The 19,230-nt window shown below is 36.3% G+C and overlaps 2 protein-coding genes across 3 annotated transcripts in view; one reads left to right on the forward strand and one right to left on the reverse strand.

Moving 5' to 3' along the window:
* Positions 1-19,230, forward strand: part of C10H2orf88 (chromosome 10 C2orf88 homolog) — a 195,396-nt gene that overhangs the window by 34,260 nt on the left and 141,906 nt on the right. Inside the window, exons 2-3 of one of the 2 annotated variants that reach the window (XR_004176599.1) lie at positions 10,897-11,207; positions 16,084-16,224. The gene's annotated coding sequence lies outside the window, so the exon portion shown is untranslated. Of the gene's footprint in view, positions 1-10,896; positions 11,208-16,083; positions 16,225-19,230 lie in introns of those variants that run through there. The other variant, XM_021923809.2, reaches the window with a different exon arrangement.
* On the reverse strand, positions 5,845-12,941 carry MSTN (myostatin). Its single transcript, XM_003907732.5, has 3 exons — positions 12,435-12,941; positions 10,275-10,648; positions 5,845-7,782 (listed from the first exon to the last, which is right to left on the reverse strand). The coding sequence occupies exons 1-3, from the start codon at positions 12,805-12,807 to the stop codon at positions 7,402-7,404; spliced, it is 1,128 nt and encodes a 375-aa protein (XP_003907781.1). The 5' UTR covers positions 12,808-12,941; the 3' UTR covers positions 5,845-7,401.

The raw sequence follows: 19,230 nt of genomic DNA on the forward strand, positions 1-19,230 counted from the left end.
CGACCTTTCTCTCTGGCTGCCCTTAAGATTTTTTCCTTCATTTCAACTTTGGTGAATCTGGCAATTATGTGTCTTGGAGTTGCTCTTCTTGAGGAGTATCTTTGTGCCGTTCTCTGTATTTCCTGGATTTGAATGTTGGCCTGCCCTACTAGGTTGGGGAAGTTCTCCTGGATGATATCCTGAAGAGTGTTTTCCAACTTGGTTCCATTTTCCCCCTCACTTTCAGGCACCCCAGTCAGACGCAGATTTGGTCTTTTTACATAATCCCATACTTCTTGCAGGCTTTGTTCATTTCTTTTTCTTCTTTTTTCTTTTGGTTTCTCTTCTCGCTTCATTTCGTTCATTTGATCCTCAATCGCTGATACTCTTTCTTCCAGTTGATCGAGTCGGTTACTGAAGCTTGTGCATTTGTCACATATTTCTCGTGTCATGGTTTTCATCTCTTTCATTTCGTTTATGCCTTCTCTGCATTAATTACTCTAGCCATCAATTCTTCCACTTTTTTTTCAAGATTTTTAGTTTCTTTGCGCTGGGTATGTAATTCCTCCTTTAGCTCTGAGAAGTTTGATGGACTGAAGCCTTCTTCTCTCATCTCGTCAAAGTCATTCTCCGTCAAGCTTTGATCCATTGCTGGCGATGAGCTGCGCTCCTTTGCCGGGGGAGATACGCTCTTATTTTTTGAATTTCCAGCTTTTCTGCCCTACTTTTTCCCCATCTTTGTGGTTTTATCTGCCTCTGGTCTTTGATGATGGTGACGTACTGATGGGGTTTTGGTGTAGGTGTCCTTCCTGTTTGATAGTTTTCCTTCTAACAGTCAGGACCCTCAGCTGTAGGTCTGTTGGAGATTGCTTGAGGTCCACTCCAGACCCTGTTTGCCTGGGTGTCAGCAGCAGAGGCTGCAGAAGATAGAATATTGCTGAACAGCAAGTGTACCTGTCTGATTCTTGCTTTGGAGGCTTCCTCTCAGGGGTATACTCCACCCTGTGAGGTGTGGGGTGTCAGACTACCCCTAGTGGGGGATGTCTCCCAGTTAGGCTACTCAGGGGTCAGGGACCCACTTGAGCAGGCAGTCTGTCCCTTCTCAGATCTCAACCTCCGTGTTGGGAGAGCCACTGCTCTCTTCAAAGCTGTCAGACAGAATCGTTTGCATCTGCAGAGGTTTCTGCTGCTTTTGTTGTTATCTGTGCCCTGTCCCCAGAGGTGGAGTCTACAGAGACAGGCAGGTTTCCTTGAGCTGCTGTGAGCTCCACCCAGTTCGAGCTTCCCAGCGGCTTTGTTTACCTACTTAAGCCTCAGCAATGGCGGGCGCCCCTCCCCCAGCCTCGCTGCTGCCTTGCTGTTAGATCGCAGACTGCTGTGCTAGCAATGAGGGAGGCTCCGTGGGCGTGGGACCCTCCCGGCCAGGTGTGGGATATAATCTTCTGGTGTGCCTGTTTGCTTAAAGCGCAGTATTGGGGTGGGAGTTACCCGATTTTCCAGGTGTTGTGTGTCTCAGTTCCCCTGGCTAGGAAAAGGGATTCCCTTTCCCCTTGCGCTTCCCAGGTGAGGGGATGCCTCGCCCTGCTTCAGCTCTTGCTGGTCGGGCTGCAGCAGCTGACCAGTACCGATTGTCCAGCACTCCCTAGTGAGATGAACCCAGTACCTCAGTTGAAAATGCAGAAATCTCCCGTCTTCTGTGTCGCTCGCGCTGGGAGTTGGAGACTGGAGCTGTTCCTATTTGGCCATCTTCAAGTTAACCCCAGGATCTTGTTACTAAACAACTTTTGAAAAATAAAACAAGGTTTATTTGAACAAAGAACAATTTGATAGGCAGCCCTCAGAACCAGAAGAGGTTGAGAGAACTCTGCTGTGCAATGCAGACCGGCAGCATTTATAGGCAGAAAATGGAAACGAAGTATAGAAACAGCTTGGTTGGTTATAAATCTGAGTTTGCCTTGTTTGGACGTGGTTTGGTCAGTTGCCTGCCTGAGACTGGCTGAAACTCAGCTGCTGTGATTGGCTGACATGCAGCTATTTGTTATAAAATATACCCCTAAGTCAGGCTTTCAGTTCATTTACTTAATAAGTTAGATTGCCCTTCAGTTCCATAGGGAGGTATGGAGGTTGCCTCAGGCCAAATTTAGTTTAATGTTAAAAATTGGAAGGTACTGGGCAGGGCCTTTTTATAGCTAATGTACAGTATAGAGTGTTTATTTCTGATCATGCTTACTAGTAACGCCAGATATTAGCATAAAACTTAGTACAGTTGTAGGTAAAAGGATGTCATCTCATTTTAAGTTACATTTTTATCATTAGTGAGAAATAATAACGTGGTTTATGAAGAAGTTACATTTTTCCAGGATTCCACTTGTCGGATCAGAATCAGAATAAAAAGGTAGCAAGGGCGGGGGTCTAGGCTCAGGTATCAAATATAAAGAGTCAGTAAATACAGCCAGTCAGTCAGAACCTATTTCTATGTCTTTTCACTTAAAGATCTCATGAGCTGATGACAGGAGACAATTTGTTGGGAAGAGAGAGGCTTCAGACATTGGTATTTTTGTGATGCCCTCCCTCATGAGCTGAACTGTAAGGAATTAGAGATATTACACCCTTCCTAGAAGTTCAGACATTTGAGAACAGGGGGATATGGCTATTGTACATCATTTTCTGTGTGAGGTCCGTGGAGAGGAGCATCATTAGAGTGGTTCCCAATGATATTGCATCTACAAAGTAGAAATGGTGATACAGCATGAGGAGGCTTCCGGTAAAAGCTGGTCAATTTTGTGAGAAATCAAAAGTTACAGTTCTGCACACCTGAGTTAATGACTGTGAAAAATTGTACCTCTACATTTGTATTTCTTACATTATGTGTATACCCATCTTAGTCATTTATTAGTCGTGCACCTCTCTGAGTCTCAACTTCCTCATTTCCAAAATGGAGATAATAGTTCCTATATAATGTGATTTTCTTCTGTAAGTCATACTCATGGATCTCGTCCAATTTCCTATAAGTAATTTATTCCTTATTAAGCTTAAGAGGATATACGAGGGCCAAATACACTAACCAGGTAATGTACTAGGTAAGGCTGTGTCAATATATATATGGCCAGATTCCAGCCACTGTCCCAATTGCCGCCCTGAGATGACACTGCTGTCTTTGGCCAGGATGAGGAGTCTTTGGTCAAACATCTGTCTGGCAAACATCTGTCTGGTCAAGCTGGATAGGGCTCACTATTCATAGTCCACACGCTTCTCTCGGTGAAGGAAGGATTTCTGCTGGCCCTGCATTTGCAGAGCTATTTCTCCCATAAGAAACTTACTTGGTGCAATTTGTTTCAGTCACAGGTATGCACCCTGGCCAATGAGAAGATAGGAATCTCTTTGGGTTTGCATCAGTCCTATGCAACTTTGGTGGAATTCTGTCTGACTGGTGCCGTAAGGAACTTAAGTTCACTGTAAGACACAGGTCTTGGTAGATTCTAGACTTTGGGACAATTTTACTGGCATATCTACAGACAAGGCATATCTACAAGTAGGGAGGAGTACACTCATCTGCTTTTCTTTACTATAATTTTTATCCCAGGGCACCTGGCCTCGTTCAGAGCCCAAGATGACCTGGTGTTCCTCAGTAGAATCCTTCACCTAGGGTGCAGGCAGCCATATAATTCACTCCATTACTTGAGTTGCCTGAAAAGTATGCAGCTTTTCGGGAAGATATTCTTGAAGCTTGACGTCTAGCAATTGCCTCAATGACCACTCAGTTGTTTCCATGTAACAATTTTGATTTTCTCCCATAGTCACTTTAGTGTGCTCAGTAAACTGGTGTTTTATGCTTGATTGTCACCTTCAGAATTCTATCTCAGCATTTTCAGGATCTCATGACATCATGTAGGCATACTTTCTTGTATAGACATGTTTTGTTTTTGGCTGGTTAAGAGGTAATGCCAAGGTTCTGAGTTCCATGGGAATAGAGCCAAGAGACATTTGGCTTCTTAGACTTAGTGTCCGTGAGAGCAGATCTGAGAAAATCTTGTGGAGGATCTATGGCCCAAACCGCATAATCAAATTTTGTTCTGAATGGTGTCCTTCATAATATGTTAAAGAGAAAAAACCCTTAACACTTGTAGGAAAAGGTTTCCTAATAGAGTAATCTTGAATGGTTAGGATAACAAATTAAAGGGGTCAATTAGTGATTTAATCTTTTTTACATTTTTGGTTTAAAGTTACTATTAAGATAAATTGAGTCAAATATAGCTGTTAGCCCATCTCAGGAGACGTTTTCAATAGATCTCATTAGGATCAGAACCTGGTATTATGTTTTACATTTCTATAAATTAATACTAGTGAATAATATTTTGCCTATAGTGCATATATAGAACTAATAAAATTACATTTTATTAAAGTTGATTTTTAAGAAAGTATATGTGTGTGCTTATTTGAAACATCAGCTTTATTATGAAGCAGAAACAATAATATAATACTGTTAAAAACTTTTCTTTCTTATAGTAATCCAAAAGTGGAATCAATGAAAACAAAGCATGTGTGTCTTGCATCATTGCCAAACTATACAGTTCCATATCAGGAATACTTAGTGTAATGTTAAACCTGACATAAGCTAGTCAACCTTTATAAGTTATCTTATTAAGGAGATATGTCATTATTATATATACATTTTATGCCTGTCAGATAAATTGGGCAGCCTCATATGTAAAATCTTACATTCAAGAACATCTTGTGTTCTTGACAGGATGTGATACTAATGGAAGCATTTTGATGTGTAATCTAGGAAAATATATTTAAATATTCCTTTTGTCTAGTGTTTTGAATGGCAACCAAGATAAACTTGCTATAAACCATGCATGCTATCTGATGTAAATATACTCATTTTTCAAATACTTCCTCTGCAAAATGCCATCGAGGCATGAATGGTACTAAATTTAGTACCATTTTTCATTGCTCCACATCTTACTCAGGAATGACCAAAATAGTATATTTTGCTTTGATATGTTTTGCAGTGTGTAAACTGGAACTGAACGACCATGCAAATGAAATTTCAACACTTTATGTCACATGCCAGACCAGTCATGACTTGCCTATCATTGCCTATAGTTTCATTTCTTAGTTATATTATTGGTAGTACTCAGGTGTTTTATTTTAAAAAGTGATCATTTGATATTTGAAATGGATTTTATCATATAGTTTAATCAATATTTGACTTTAGATTTATATTTGTATATAATTAATATACAAATAGAAATTATTGAAATGACATTTATATTAATTATAAACTATTTAGCGATATTAACACATAGAATTTTAATTATCCTCCCTGTTAAACTTAGTCACTGCTTTACAACTAAGTTACTAAACTGATGGAGAGTGGAGTGGAGGGATCACTTAAAAAATATTTGTATATGTTATTGCACTTAAGGATTTCTAGGTGCTTTACAACTGTTTTGCAATTCAGTTTGAAAATTGGTGCCCCCAAAGTTCAGATAAGTGTACCAGTTTCATTAAGTGGTAAGAAAAAAATGTAGCTTCCTTGTGTCTCTGTGGCTCCAGTAGAACTTGTAACTCTAGGACCATATACCCTTGCCAACTGCAATGCATTTGGAAATTGAACCTATGAAAACATATAAATAGTTTTCAGGTCAAGATAAAGAGAAATGAAACAGATATAACTAGTCCTTGCTTTCATATGTGTAAAGCAACTTGACCAGAACCAATTTAATAGGAATTTAACTCCTGAGAACTAGAGTAGCAGACCTAAAATTCCTCAACCAAACTTTTGTGCTAAACCATTAGACTTTTATGATAAAGTGAAAATCAGAAATCCAGAATTAATCATTAGAATAAAAACTGTTGTGTCTTTCAAAAAATGTGAAAACACTTTAATATAACTTACATTGTTTCTACAAATTAGATGTAAGAAATAATTTCATTTAGTCATAGTACAATAAATTTGATTAACAAAATCCCAATTTACAAAACAGAAGTAAATAAATGCAGAAATATATTCATTATCAAATTATAAAATAAAAGTAACAGTTATTGTTGAGATAGCATCAGTTTATTCTTCATTTCAGATGATAGAGTCAATTATTTTGGTATGCTTAGTAATATTTTTGCAAGTATTAAAATAATGGAACGTTGAGATTTAAACACAATAACAGTAAACCAATGAAATTTCAAATTCACATTATACAGCCATCATGAATCCATAAGTGAATGTTAATCATGTAAAAAAATATAAAATGTTTGTAATATAACCATCTAATTATTAACATATGGAGTTTTAAGACCACTATTTAATCTGCTAATTTGCTCTGAAATATAAGTAGTTGCTTTTCTGTGATGCATGACATGTCTTTGTGCCTTTGTACTTAATTTGAAATGTCCTTAGTGTAAAAATATACCAAAGTAAATAAAAAAGGAGACACTTATTTACAAAACAATATTGTATACATATTATATAAATGCATTGTTTCAGTCTTTTTATACAATATTGATAGAGTCGATCATTTCTATTATTTTACCATAAAAACTGCAGTGTTGCAAAGGCAGTGTTGTAATTTTCCAAAGACAAAGTTACATACTTCTCCAAGTATGTTATTTTGACATTTTGATAAAAACGAATACTATTTGACTGCCTTTTAAGATAACGCAGTTTCTCCAAGTATGCTACAGAATTGAAAGCCAACCTCTAGAAAAATGATTCTTCTTACATTAAAGAAAATCCATTCCTCATTTGGAGGTGTAGGAAAATGCACCTGAAGAAAAGAGAAACTTACTATTTTACTGAATGTTTTTTATGTGATAAACCTGGTAGCCTCAGACATTCAGCCTATTGTATTAGCACCATTGGCATGGATTGTTAATGTACTGTGTCAATTACAATAGGAATGGAAATTGCATACGCTGCACCATCCCTATTTTTGTGGAATTTTATCTTACCAAGTATGCTACCATACAATATAAATTCAAGTGTTTAAGGATGATTCGAATGATGGTATATAACAATCCTGCATTTTACCAATACTGTATGTAGATTTTTCTGTAAATATTAAACAAAACTGTAAAGAAATAGACTTTAAAGCATACTCCTTTAATTCATCAGAATGCAAGGAGAATTGCTTTCATTTCCTCGCCGATGTTGTAATATACAGGAACATAAATGTAATTTGATCTCCTTCTAGCTCAAAAACTCTGGAAATCATAAAACTTTATTGTATGATTTGTTTGGATGGTTAAATGCCAACCATTGCATATATTCCCCCTTTTAGTTTACATACTGTAGCTTATGCTTAAGTGACTGTAGGATACTCTAGGCCTTTAGCCTGTGGTACTTAATTTCACAGCTTCAAAATTGTTGAGGGGAAGACCTTCCATGTTTTAGGAAGTTATGAACACTTAATATAAATCTCATGAGCACCCGCAGCGGTCTACTACCATGGCTGGAATTTTCCCATATATTATTTGTTCTTTGCCATTAAAATATAGCATATTAATTGGAGACATCTTTGTGGGAGTACAGCAAGGGCCTGCTGAACCTCTGGGGTTTGCTTGGTGTACCAGATGAGTATGAGGATATTTTTGTAAAAATACAAATTCACACTCTCCAGAGCAGTAATTGGCCTTATATCTTTTAGGAGCGATAATCCAATCCCATCCAAAAGCTTCAAAATCCACAGTTAGAGGGTAACGACAGCATCGCGATTCTGTTGAGTGCTCATCACAGTCAAGACCAAAATCCCTTCTGGATCTTTTTGGTGTGTCTGTTACCTTGACCTCTAAAAAGGGATTCTGTTTGAAAAGGAAAGGACAATCAGTAATGTCAATAGACCCGGAAACACTTTTCTACCTACCTTAAGAAGTCATTGTTGAAGAAATAAACTAATAATTTTGCTCATACCACATTTATTTTTAAAAGGCACAGCATTAAGGAATGTTAATTTACACTAGACTTGATTTTCCCCTTATGTCTCAAAAGAATTTAACAGAAATACAAATTCCCCTGAGATCAGTTCCATGTCTTTTTAATTTTTATTTTTCCAAGTTTGAGTACCAGACTGCCTGGCACATAGTGGATGTCCTGAAAATATTTATGGGAAGAAAGGGAGGGAAGGACAGGAGAGAGAGGAGAAGAAGGAGAAGAGGGGAATGAAGGAAAGAGCTGAGCTCCCTCTCTTCTTGCTTCCTGATTAAATATATTGGCTAAATATGCCTGGTAACTCCTGGAGGGGTAGGTATAGTCATCCATCCTCCATTCTCTAGGTCCTCACTCAGGAAAACTAGAACAATAAAGCCAGGGAAAAATAGGGAAGGACAAATTCAGAAGAAGAGACGATGATATCTCCTTAATTCTTTCACTGGAAAATGTTTCTATTCAGATATTTTAAAATTTGTTGGTTCTGTCTCTGCCCCAGTCTTTTAATGCATTTGAGACTTTGTTTCCCTTTACATGAAAATATCTGAGGAATACAACATATTAACCACTGGTCATATTATCAATTTTGATCATTAAAATGCTACCTATGAAAAGAAACACTTTCTTAAATAATTGACAGTAGTTTTTAATCCATATCTAAATGAAAATAGCTCTGGCAGTATTATTTAAGACTGTCAAAAATAATAATATCATTTGAGTCCTTAACATTTAAAGTAGCATGTATAAAGGAAACTAGATCATTTAGAAAATTGTATAGTCTTTTAGATACCTGCACACGTATGTTTATCGCAGCGCAATTCACAGTTGTAAAGATACGGAACCAGACTAACTGCCCATCAGCGGATGAATGGATAAAGAAAATGTGGTATACACACACACACACACACACACACACACAAAATGGAATACTATTTAACCATAAAAAAGAGTGAAGTAATGTCTTTTGCAGCAAATTAGATGGAGCTGGAGGCCATTATTCGAAGGCAATGGAAAACCAAATACCATATGTTCTCACTTATAAGTGCGAGCTAAGCTATGGGTATGCAAAGACATACAGAGTAGTATAAGGTATTTTGGAGACTCAGAATGGGGAGGTGGGGATGAGGGATTAAAAACTACATATTGGGTACAATATACACTACTTGGAGTGATAGGTGCACTAAAATCTCAGACTTCACCGCTGTACAATTCATCCATGTAGCCAGAAACCACTTGAACCCCCAACATATTGAAGTAAAACATGTGTGTGTGTGTATATATGTATGTACACATATATATAATTTAAAAAGTAAATAAAGATGAAAAAATAAAAAATATTGTATAGTATTTTAAAGAATGTTTTATTTAAAGTAATTCTGATCTGCTAATTATTTCATCTTTATAACTAAGATCATTGAAAGATTACGAAGGTAACAAGTTTGTTGTTTGTAAGTATAATCTTCTTTTGTAAATTATGTCAATAGATGAATGTAAAAAGATGTGATCACATTAAGTATTTGAAAACAGAAGTAAACAGAAATGTAGGTAGGCCAGAAGAATAACCCTAAATTTGTACTAGGAATTAAAATGGTTTTTATTAAATTTTATAGTATATAAGGTATTGTCATTTACTTGGCCTGATACTAAGTTAATTGGCCTTCTGTAAGTGAACTTTTGCATAAGAATGCTAAGGCAGTTCAGAAATAAGCTGGCAGAAATAAGGTGGCAAAAGTTAACCAGCCTGTAAATTGAAATTTTATTAGGAGTATTCCACAAAGAAATATATACACACATCAGTGCATCAACATCCTACAAACAATGAACATATTTATCATGAGGAATCTTAAGTATATTTAATAAAATGTAAGCCTATAAATATCACTCTTAATTTCTCTGAATAAAACATTTTAATTATAATTTTAAAAGGTTTTTTTTAATCTGTTTTTGCTAAGCCAAAAATTTTTAACACATTTGGCACCCTTCTGGGAGAAAAAAAAGTTTTGATTTGTTTGTATATGTAATAAAATCCATTATATAGAGTTAATATTTTAATTCATACAGTCATGTATCATATTAATGAAAAGTACTTTATATTTCATTCCCAATTCAAAAGAACTTCTTAAGAAGTTAAGAAGTATGGTATAATTGTTTTCTAAAATCTTCATGCAAAGTAAGAATATCAAAGGAGTGTTTCATAGGATATGAAATTGGACACCTACTTTTATTGGGTACAGGGCTACCGTTGGGGTAAGATACCTTTGTCTGGCTTATGAGCTTAGGGAATTTGTAGCTATTTTCCACTATTGTTTATTCATATTATGAATAAAAGCATAAGGTTATTACAATGTTATTTTCAGTTATCACTTACCAGCCCATCTTCTCCTGGTCCTGGGAAGGTTACAGCAAGATCATGACCATTCTCATCTAAAGCTTTTATTTCAATGCCTAAGTTGGATTCAGGTTGTTTGAGCCAATTTTGCAACACTGTCTTCACATCAATGCTCTGCCAAATACCAGTGCCTGGGTTCATGTCAAGTTTCAGAGATCGGATTCCAGTATACCTTGTACCGTCTTTCATAGGTTTGATGAGTCTCAGGATTTGCACAAACACTGTTGTAGGAGTCTCGACGGGTCTCAAATATATCCATAGTTGGGCCTTTACCACTTTATTGTATTGTATTTTAGAGCTAAATTTAAAGAAGCAACATTTGGGTTTTCCATCCACTTGCATTAAAAAATCAGCTATAAATGAATAAGAAAAGAAGAGTTACTGAAATTATTTCCCACTAACAAAACCCCTCCATATTAATAGTTGAGCATTTTTTAAAAAATTAAGATAATGTATGCCTATGCAGTCTTTTAAAATGAAATACTGTGTGGAACTTTATAACTCAGCAAAAAATGTGAAAGAAAATAATTACCCTAGCTTTTCAGAATTTTTCAGATGTATGTATTTTCAGCTGTTCATCAGGAATCTATTCCCCTTCCAGAGAACTATGGACAAAGGAAGGTTCTATGAAGTCATGAACACTGAATGAAATTTTAAAATGATGATGATTAGAGAGAACAAGAGTCACTGTGGAGGAACAACCACTTAGAATTCTTTGGGAATCTGAGTAGTTACACTTACTGAGCAGCTGTACCAATCAGTCTGGAAGAAGGAACCCTTCCCCCAGGCCTGAATTACCTGGGGACAAGACACACTGAGCAACTTACTGAGCCTCGGGAATTAGTAGAAAACATAATACATCTGTTACATTTTGGCTTTGGAATAGCCTTTTAAAGGAGCAAAACTAAGCAGGTAATTCACACAAAAATTTTGATGTTATATTCAGGCTATCTCAAAAGTTCCAAAGTATTGTCTTTAGGAAGCCAGGCTGTCATGTAAGCACAAGCACTAACAATTTCCTTTATTTTGGTTTTCCAAAATTGTCTATAAAAGGTAAATCTACTCCAGACCTATTCGATAGCAGAGTCTTAAATGGAAATTCTTTGCTGCATCATAACCTGATTACTTAATAAGGGAAATAATATTTTAAAACTGTTTTGAATCTTGTTTAAAGTATATAAAGCATTGTATTAAAGCAAGATAACAGATAACACAAAATTTTTCTTGCCATGCCTTCTCTGTCAAGGTGCCTGTTTCTCTTTCCTGGAGAAAGTATTCTTTTGAGCTAACTGCAAATGGAATTGTATGCAATATGTCATCTGTCACAAGCAATGTAGATACTACAGGTAAAAGCCCTCCCTCTCAGGATGAATAAAATATTTTAGAAGGTTATTAGGCACTATGCCTGCTTGGAAGTACACAAACTGGGTACTCTCAACAATAGTACTATGGTCAAGGTACAAGGAGGACTTTGTGAGCCATAACCTACGCAATTAAAATGTTTATTTCTTAGGCATTTTCTAATATCTAGTTCATGATGATGATTATGCTATGTTTACTTCATTGTTGTTCTTACTAATACATTAAGATATTTAATTTGTCATACTCTTTACTGTAATAGCTTTCAAAATTAAATTTTTAACTGTGAAGAACAAAAAAATACTGTAAGAGTTTCAAATAACAGAAATCACTTTAGGTTTTCAGCAGTGCTCAAGTAAGCTTAAACATCCAGCAAGTTTCTTTTTTTTTCTGTTATTAGTGAAAAAAACTTATTTTACACAACCAAATATAATTATAAAATTTAATGTAAGTTTTTAACATTGCTTGTAGTATCTCTCAGTCCTTGCCTTGGTGGTATTACTGTGAAAGCATAAGCATGCTATCTATATTTTCCTTATTAAACTAATGCTATGCAAGTGTTTTATTTTTTAGCTTTTTGTTTCTATAAGAAAACAAATAATGCAGCAGATTTTTGTCTCAATATATTCTCATGAAATCTTGAAAAAGAGAAACTCTTTTCCTTTCTACTTACATACAGGCCAACAGCTTGTTAAAAGAGACTGAAAATAGATCTGTTTCTCATAAACACTAGAACAACAGTCAGCAGAACTGTTGATATACACTAATAGGACTACTTACACTCTGTAGGCATGGTAATGATTGTTTCCGTTGTAGCGTGATAATCGTCATCTTCCAAAGAGCCATCGCTGCTGTCATCCCTCTGGACATCATACTGATCAATCAGTTCCCGGAGTGGAGGAGCTTTGGGTAAAAGTTGTCTTATAGCATCTTTGCTGATGTTAGGAGCTGTTTCCAGACGAAGTTTACTGAGGATTTGTATTTTAATGGCTTCTATTCTTGAAGATTTAGTGTTTTGTCTCCAAGTACATGCATTACACAGCCCCTCTTTTTCCACATTTTCTTTTTGCTCACTGTTCTCATTTAGATCCACTGGACCAGCAACAATCAGCATAAACAGGTAAATATAAACACAGAGTTGCAGTTTTTGCATGATTTTAAAATCAATATAATCTTTTTTTCTTGTTCTTATTTCTTCCTTTTACTTTTCTTTTGCTTTTGAGTAATGCCGAGCAAAATTTTAATGCATGTACAGTCTGAGAGACAACTTGCCACACCAGTGAATCTTTTATACTGTATTCCAAGTGGCTTTTTATATTCCAACTTAGATGAGACAAGTGTCGTCAGGATCTATGATTGGCTCTTGCTCCACAATGAATCTCGCTGTCAGAGGTTAAAACCCTGTCTGTCACAAGTCACCAAGCAGTATTTTGTTACAGTCAAGGGTGAGCTGATTCATTTGACTACTTCATAAAAGGAATAAATCCACAAATAATAAAAGATATTTGTGACATTTGAAAAACAAAAGTCTATGTTGGCAATAATATAAACTGTACTTAAATCTGATTAATCCTTACACAACTCTTGTAATTTAAATAAGTCAATTTTAATTTACACTACATAGTTAAAATATGAAATATTACTTCCTCAAAAACTAAAATGATTTTATATTGTTTAGGAAAGCATTTGAAGTAAAAATATTTTTATTTGTTGTATTAAATTATTTTTAGTGCCAAGTAATTAGGAAAATAAAAATTAGGAAGACCTGAATTAAAAATTAAGATTATGATACTAGTAGAGAATTTTCATCTATAATTTGAGAAACTTGTTTTCTGAGTAAATTCTTAGTAAATATTGAAAGTCATTCTTATTATGACATATTGTGCATGGAAGTATTTTTACATAGTTTAATGTCTTTTATTAATATGAAAATTTTACTGAACTTTTGACTGAGTGCTATTATTTCCTATTCTAAAGATGCAGATTAATATAACTCAGAAGATGTGTTTCTTCATTGTTTATTACCAAGAGGATAATGTCAGCTAGTAGAAAAATCTCTGAACATAGAATAAGATAATGAACTTTATAACTGGCATGGCAGAGCTTATTACAGTTTGCCTCAGATTTCTAGCAGCAAATTTCCAGAGAGTAAAAAGTGCAGTATCTCTTCTCTATAAATTATATCAGAATATTGTGAGCACGTAAAAGAGAAAGAGCATCATGATAAAGGGGTGACCTTTTGTTGTTTCCCAATACTGTGATATGTTTTCACCCCTTTGCCAATTTCTCATTTTGACCAGAGGGCAGACACCTGGCAGGGATTTGGGGTAAAGTCTGGGAGCAGAGAATAGAGCTTTTTGTTCTCTAAATGTAAGTGGCCTCTGTAGGGATCAAACGTTCAACCTTAGCTTTGGGAGCCACAAGATCTAGTCAAATGAACTATTAAAGAACTAAGCAAACATGGCCAGCAAGAAACAGAAGATATTTCCAGGCCAAAGGAGATTTCTTTTTCCTACTCCTTTTTGGGAAGCTAAGGATTCCTAAGAGATTTAATCCATTACTTTTTTTCCCAAGAGAATACAGTGGCTCATATCAAATATTTATTTTTAAAGTCACTACCATTTTTGCACACTGTACACTAATTTACTGCCTCGGTGCACTAAAATGCAACTCAGTAGCCTGAAAAGTTAATGCATTTTCATCAAATTCTTAAGAGGTATCTACATCTCTTGAGAAAAAAATGGCCTTACATAATGCATTGGATTTGCCCATCATTAAAGATTAAGGAAAACCAGACACAAACCAGATGCCCTGAGGATTTCAGATACTCTTTGTTATGGGACAATGTTAGATCTGGCTTCTAAGGTTTTATTTGTTTGGTAAATTCATTTTTCAATGTGTAAATCTTTGAAATGTAATGATCATTGTAACATATGCATCTATACAGTTGCAAGTAAATCAAACTTTTTTTTTTTTTTAATATGCTTAGAATTGCATAGCAGTTGAATTGAGAACTCAGGCTCTGGAGTCAGATAGACCTGAGTTCAAATCTCAACTTTGCCACTTCTAACTATATGATAATGGATGAGATACTTAACTTCCCTAAACTTTAGCTTCCTCATAGGGTTTTGGGGGGATATAATTTAATAATGCATGTAAATTGCTGAATGTAACACCTGTCACATAGTAAGTAATTGATAACTGGCACTTGAGTGCTTGCTCTTTGTTTTATGCAGAAGGATTTGAGATTATGCTGAAAATTATGCTCCACATGAACTAGAACTGCTTCAAGTCATAGCTGCCAATTATCAGTCACAAAGTCTACCTTTCTAGGTCTGTGAGGCAAGTAAAAATTTCTAAGGCAGCCAGGTTACAAGACATGTTCCAGCTCTTCATTCTTACTACCTGGAAAAAAGTGAACAAAGGATGTGATTTCCACTTACAGACAATTCTCATTATTCATGATTTCTGTATCCACAAATTTGCCTCCTTGCTGAAATTTATCTATGAAACTCAATATTCCTAGCTTTTTTCAATCATTCACTGGCATTCACAGAGCGGCAAAAAATTCGAGTCCTGTCTGACGCACAGGTTCCCAGATGAGGTCAAACAAGGCAGGGTTCCACCTTATTGTTTCAGCTCTCATACTATAAACAAATTCCCTTTTTCCGGTCTATTTAGTGCCATGTTTTCACGTATTTTGTGCTTCTTTTTTTTATTGCTCCTGTTATTGATTTTGCTTTTTAAAAATGGCCCCCAAGCATAGTGCTGACGTGCTGTGTGGTGTTCCTATGTTCCTAATCACAAGAAAGCTGCAATAGAAAGTAGCATTGTGGTTGCCAGGTGCTGGGCACTGAGGGGTAGTTACTGTGTGATAGATAGAGAGTTTCAGTCTGGGAAGGTGAAAATTTCTGAAGATGAATGCTGATGATGGTTACACAACAGTGTGAATGTGCTTAATGCCACTGAACTGTACACCTAAAAATGGTTAAGATGCTAAATGTTATGTATATTTACCACAATTTTAAAAGGCTGTGATATGCCTAAGGGAAAAAAATTCTTATGAAAAAATGCGTGTGCTAGATAAGCATCATTCAGGCCTGAGTTACGGTGCTGTTGGCTGTGAGTTCTGTGTTAATGAATGCACAATATATATTAAATAACGTATATGTAAACAAAAACACACATAAAACAAGGTTATATATTGATTGGTTGATGAAAATGTTATGACCAGAGGCTCAACTAACCCTGTTTTTCCCCTGGGAACAATAGTTCAATATTTGCTAACTCAGTGTTGGCAATGACTTTATAGAACATAACTAGTATGAATAGGGAGAATTGACTATATCTAATCAACTTTTCTAGAGAACAGTATTGAATGGGTGAAGAAGTACTGAAGAAATTTAAATAAGTTTTATTCCTTCTCCAGTGGCAGTGATTGCAACCTTCCGAAGGCCCCAGAATAGAAGGGCTCACCAGCTATAGGAACCTTCAAATGTAGTCTAACTTCTGGAGACCCAGTTCTGGCAGTTCTTATCATAAAGGAGACAGGAAGTACTACATCCTTAAGGTGAGTGGGTAGAGAAGAATTCCTGCTAGTTGACTGGGAAAGCTACGTCTGTCAGCTTGTTGGTTTTGTCTTAAGTTAGCCATCTCTAAAAGCCGCTTCTCACAGGACTCGGAATTTAGGTCGTCAAGGCAGTATCTCACAAGACTGGTGTGGTTCGTCTTTGTACTAGATAGGCTGCTGTGGGCCTCACATTTTCTGTAACCATCAGTAAGGTGGCAAGCAAAACTCTCTCATCTCTGTTACAAATACCCACTGGTTGTCTCAAAACAATGTTGAGGGTATAAAGAATATTTTCAAAAAACATTTTACAGTTTTATTTTTCCAGAGTGTGAGATCTACTGAGTGTAGTAATGTAAAGACTTGCCGGAAGTTTAACGATCGTGGCCAAAAAAAAGGAGAAGGATGAGATTAGGAATTAGCACAAGAATGAATCATGAAAAATTCAACAGTTTTGGGCAAAAACTCAGGAAGTTTTATCTGATATCTCTTGCCATTAACTTGTGTTTACAGCTCTTTGGTATTACTCTATGCTGATTATTCTTAAAGCCAGAGAAAATCTGTGTAGTACTCAACTCACACAACATCATGAGAAGATAATTGTCCCACATTGTTGATAACTGATTACCCATGCTTTCTATAGTTAGAAGATAAAAATTAACACAAACAAAAATATTCTTGAGCTGGGTAGCATGAGTACAGGAATAGAAGGCAGGAGACCCAAAATATAGTTCCAGCTTTACTGCTGATGTTTTATGTAACCTTGAATAAGTCAGTTAGCAAACCCTTCATTTATAAATGTATGTATGTATGAATTCACGTATTAATTTATGAAATATTTGAATGCCTATTTCATACCTGGCACTATGCTAGATTCTGAGGATAAAACAGCGAGCCAGACAGACACAATCACGGTCTTCATGAAACCTATGGACTAGTTTCTTCCTATGAAATATGAATAAATTTGATTAGGTGTGCCCTGTCCATTGAGGTTTATCCCCTAAAGCAGTGATTCTCAAAATTTTGGGTCTCAGGATTTGTTTACACTCTTAAAAATTATTTAGGATCCCCCAAATCTTTTTTTGTGTCAGTTATATCATTAATATTTAACACGTTATATATTAAAACAAATTTTAATGTGCAGGCATATTCAAGCATACATTTTATTTGCTGACAGAGTCATGATGTCTTCATACATTACGGGGCCTCTGGAAAACCACTGTACACATAAGAAAGAATGAGCATGAGAAAGGCAAAAAGCATCTTAGTATTATTATGAAAACAGTTTTTATTTCATAGACTCTCTGGAAGAGAATTGGGAAGCACCCCAGTGATCCCCAAGACCACACTTGGAGAACCATATGCCCAAAGTAGTAATTTTTACACCACCTCAATTGAATACTTCTGCCTTTAACTTGCAGTCCCCTCCTCCCAATACCTGTAGTGTTGCTTTTAATGAGACATCAAATATGGTAATTTTAAAACATTGTTTATTTAATAGTACATAATTATTGCAAAAAGCAGAAAGTAAATATTATTATAATCACCAACAGCAAATTTGTAGGCAGTCGAGAGGACATTTGCAAAACATTCGTCAGTTCTAGAGTATAGACTCAAATTAGTAGTCTTGAGGGATTTCTTGTAGATGGTCTTCAGATGGTATTGAGGTAACTGTATTCATACTATGGCAATCCTCATAATAAGGTCCTAGTTAATAAAATTGCTGCAATCCATTGTCCTTTAGAGGTAGAATTAACTCAGGAAAACAAAATGCAATTTCTCCTCTCCCGCCTTCCCAAAATGGGAGCTCCAGTCTATTTATCATAGGCTTAAAATTTATCACAGAAAATAAAAATGAAGTTACAATTTGATTTCCTCATTTTTTCTATTGAAAAAAGGTACTAGGGGCCAGGCACGGTGGCTCACGCCTGTATCCCAGCACTTTGGGAGGCCGAGGCAGATTGGATCATTTGAGGTCAGAAGTTTGAGACCAGCTTGGCCAACATGGTGAAACACCATCTTTGCTAAAAGTACAGAAATCAGCTGGGTGTGGTGGCGTGAGACAGAGTGAGACCCTGTCTAAAAACAACAACAACAAACTAGACTCAAAGACTTCGTGTTAAAATTGTAGAGATTGTCCACTCCTCGATTATTACAATTCTTATATGTTTGTGTTTTAATGTTTCTTTACTTGTCCTCTAATCCCTACCCTTCCACCCCCCAAATAGACTATGAGCTATTTGAGGGCAGAGAATACTTTGTTCTTTTTGACTTTTCAGCTCTTGGTCCACCACCTGGCACATAATTAGATGGGGAGAACAGTGTTTTTGTTTGTTTGTTGAGATGGAGTCTCGCTCTGTCACCCAGGCTGGAGTACGGTAGCACGATCTCAGCTCACTGCAACCTCTGCTTCCTGGGTTCAAGCGATTCTACTGCTCCAGCCTCCTGAGTAGCTGGGATTACAGGCATGCACCACCATGCCTTGCTAATTTTTTTGTATCTTTAGTAGAGACAGGGTTTCACCATGTTGGCTAGGCTGTTTTCGAACTCCTGGCCTCAAGTGATCCGCGCCCCTCAGCCTCCCAAAGTGCTGGGATTACAGACGTGAGCCACTGCACTCAACCAGAACAGTGTTTTTTGAGTAATTGAACCACTAAATGGACAAACATCTCCTTAAATACCAGAACTTTCCAATTTTTCAGTGAGGTATAGTTAGTGTATTTATAGACTTTCTAAGTGAGAGTGTTTTTAGTTTGTTCTGACTGTGGTCCATAGCATTTCTATTGACTCCTCTCTTCCTGAAACTGGCAGGACAGGTTGGTATCACAGGTCCCTGTTTTCTTGACGTTGCAGTAGTTCTTCGGTGGAGCACTGAGCACTTTGGGTATCCCAGTGCAGCTTTTGCATTTAATGATCGGGGCTACCTAGATCTGTGGCTACCCACACCGCGTGACTCTTAACAGGGACCATGTTAGGGAGTTGGCATGCTGGCTATGACACCACTACTTA

This window comes from Papio anubis, chromosome 10 (assembly GCF_008728515.1).
Source record: "Papio anubis isolate 15944 chromosome 10, Panubis1.0, whole genome shotgun sequence".
In the NCBI taxonomy this organism is placed as follows: Eukaryota; Metazoa; Chordata; class Mammalia; order Primates; family Cercopithecidae; genus Papio; species Papio anubis.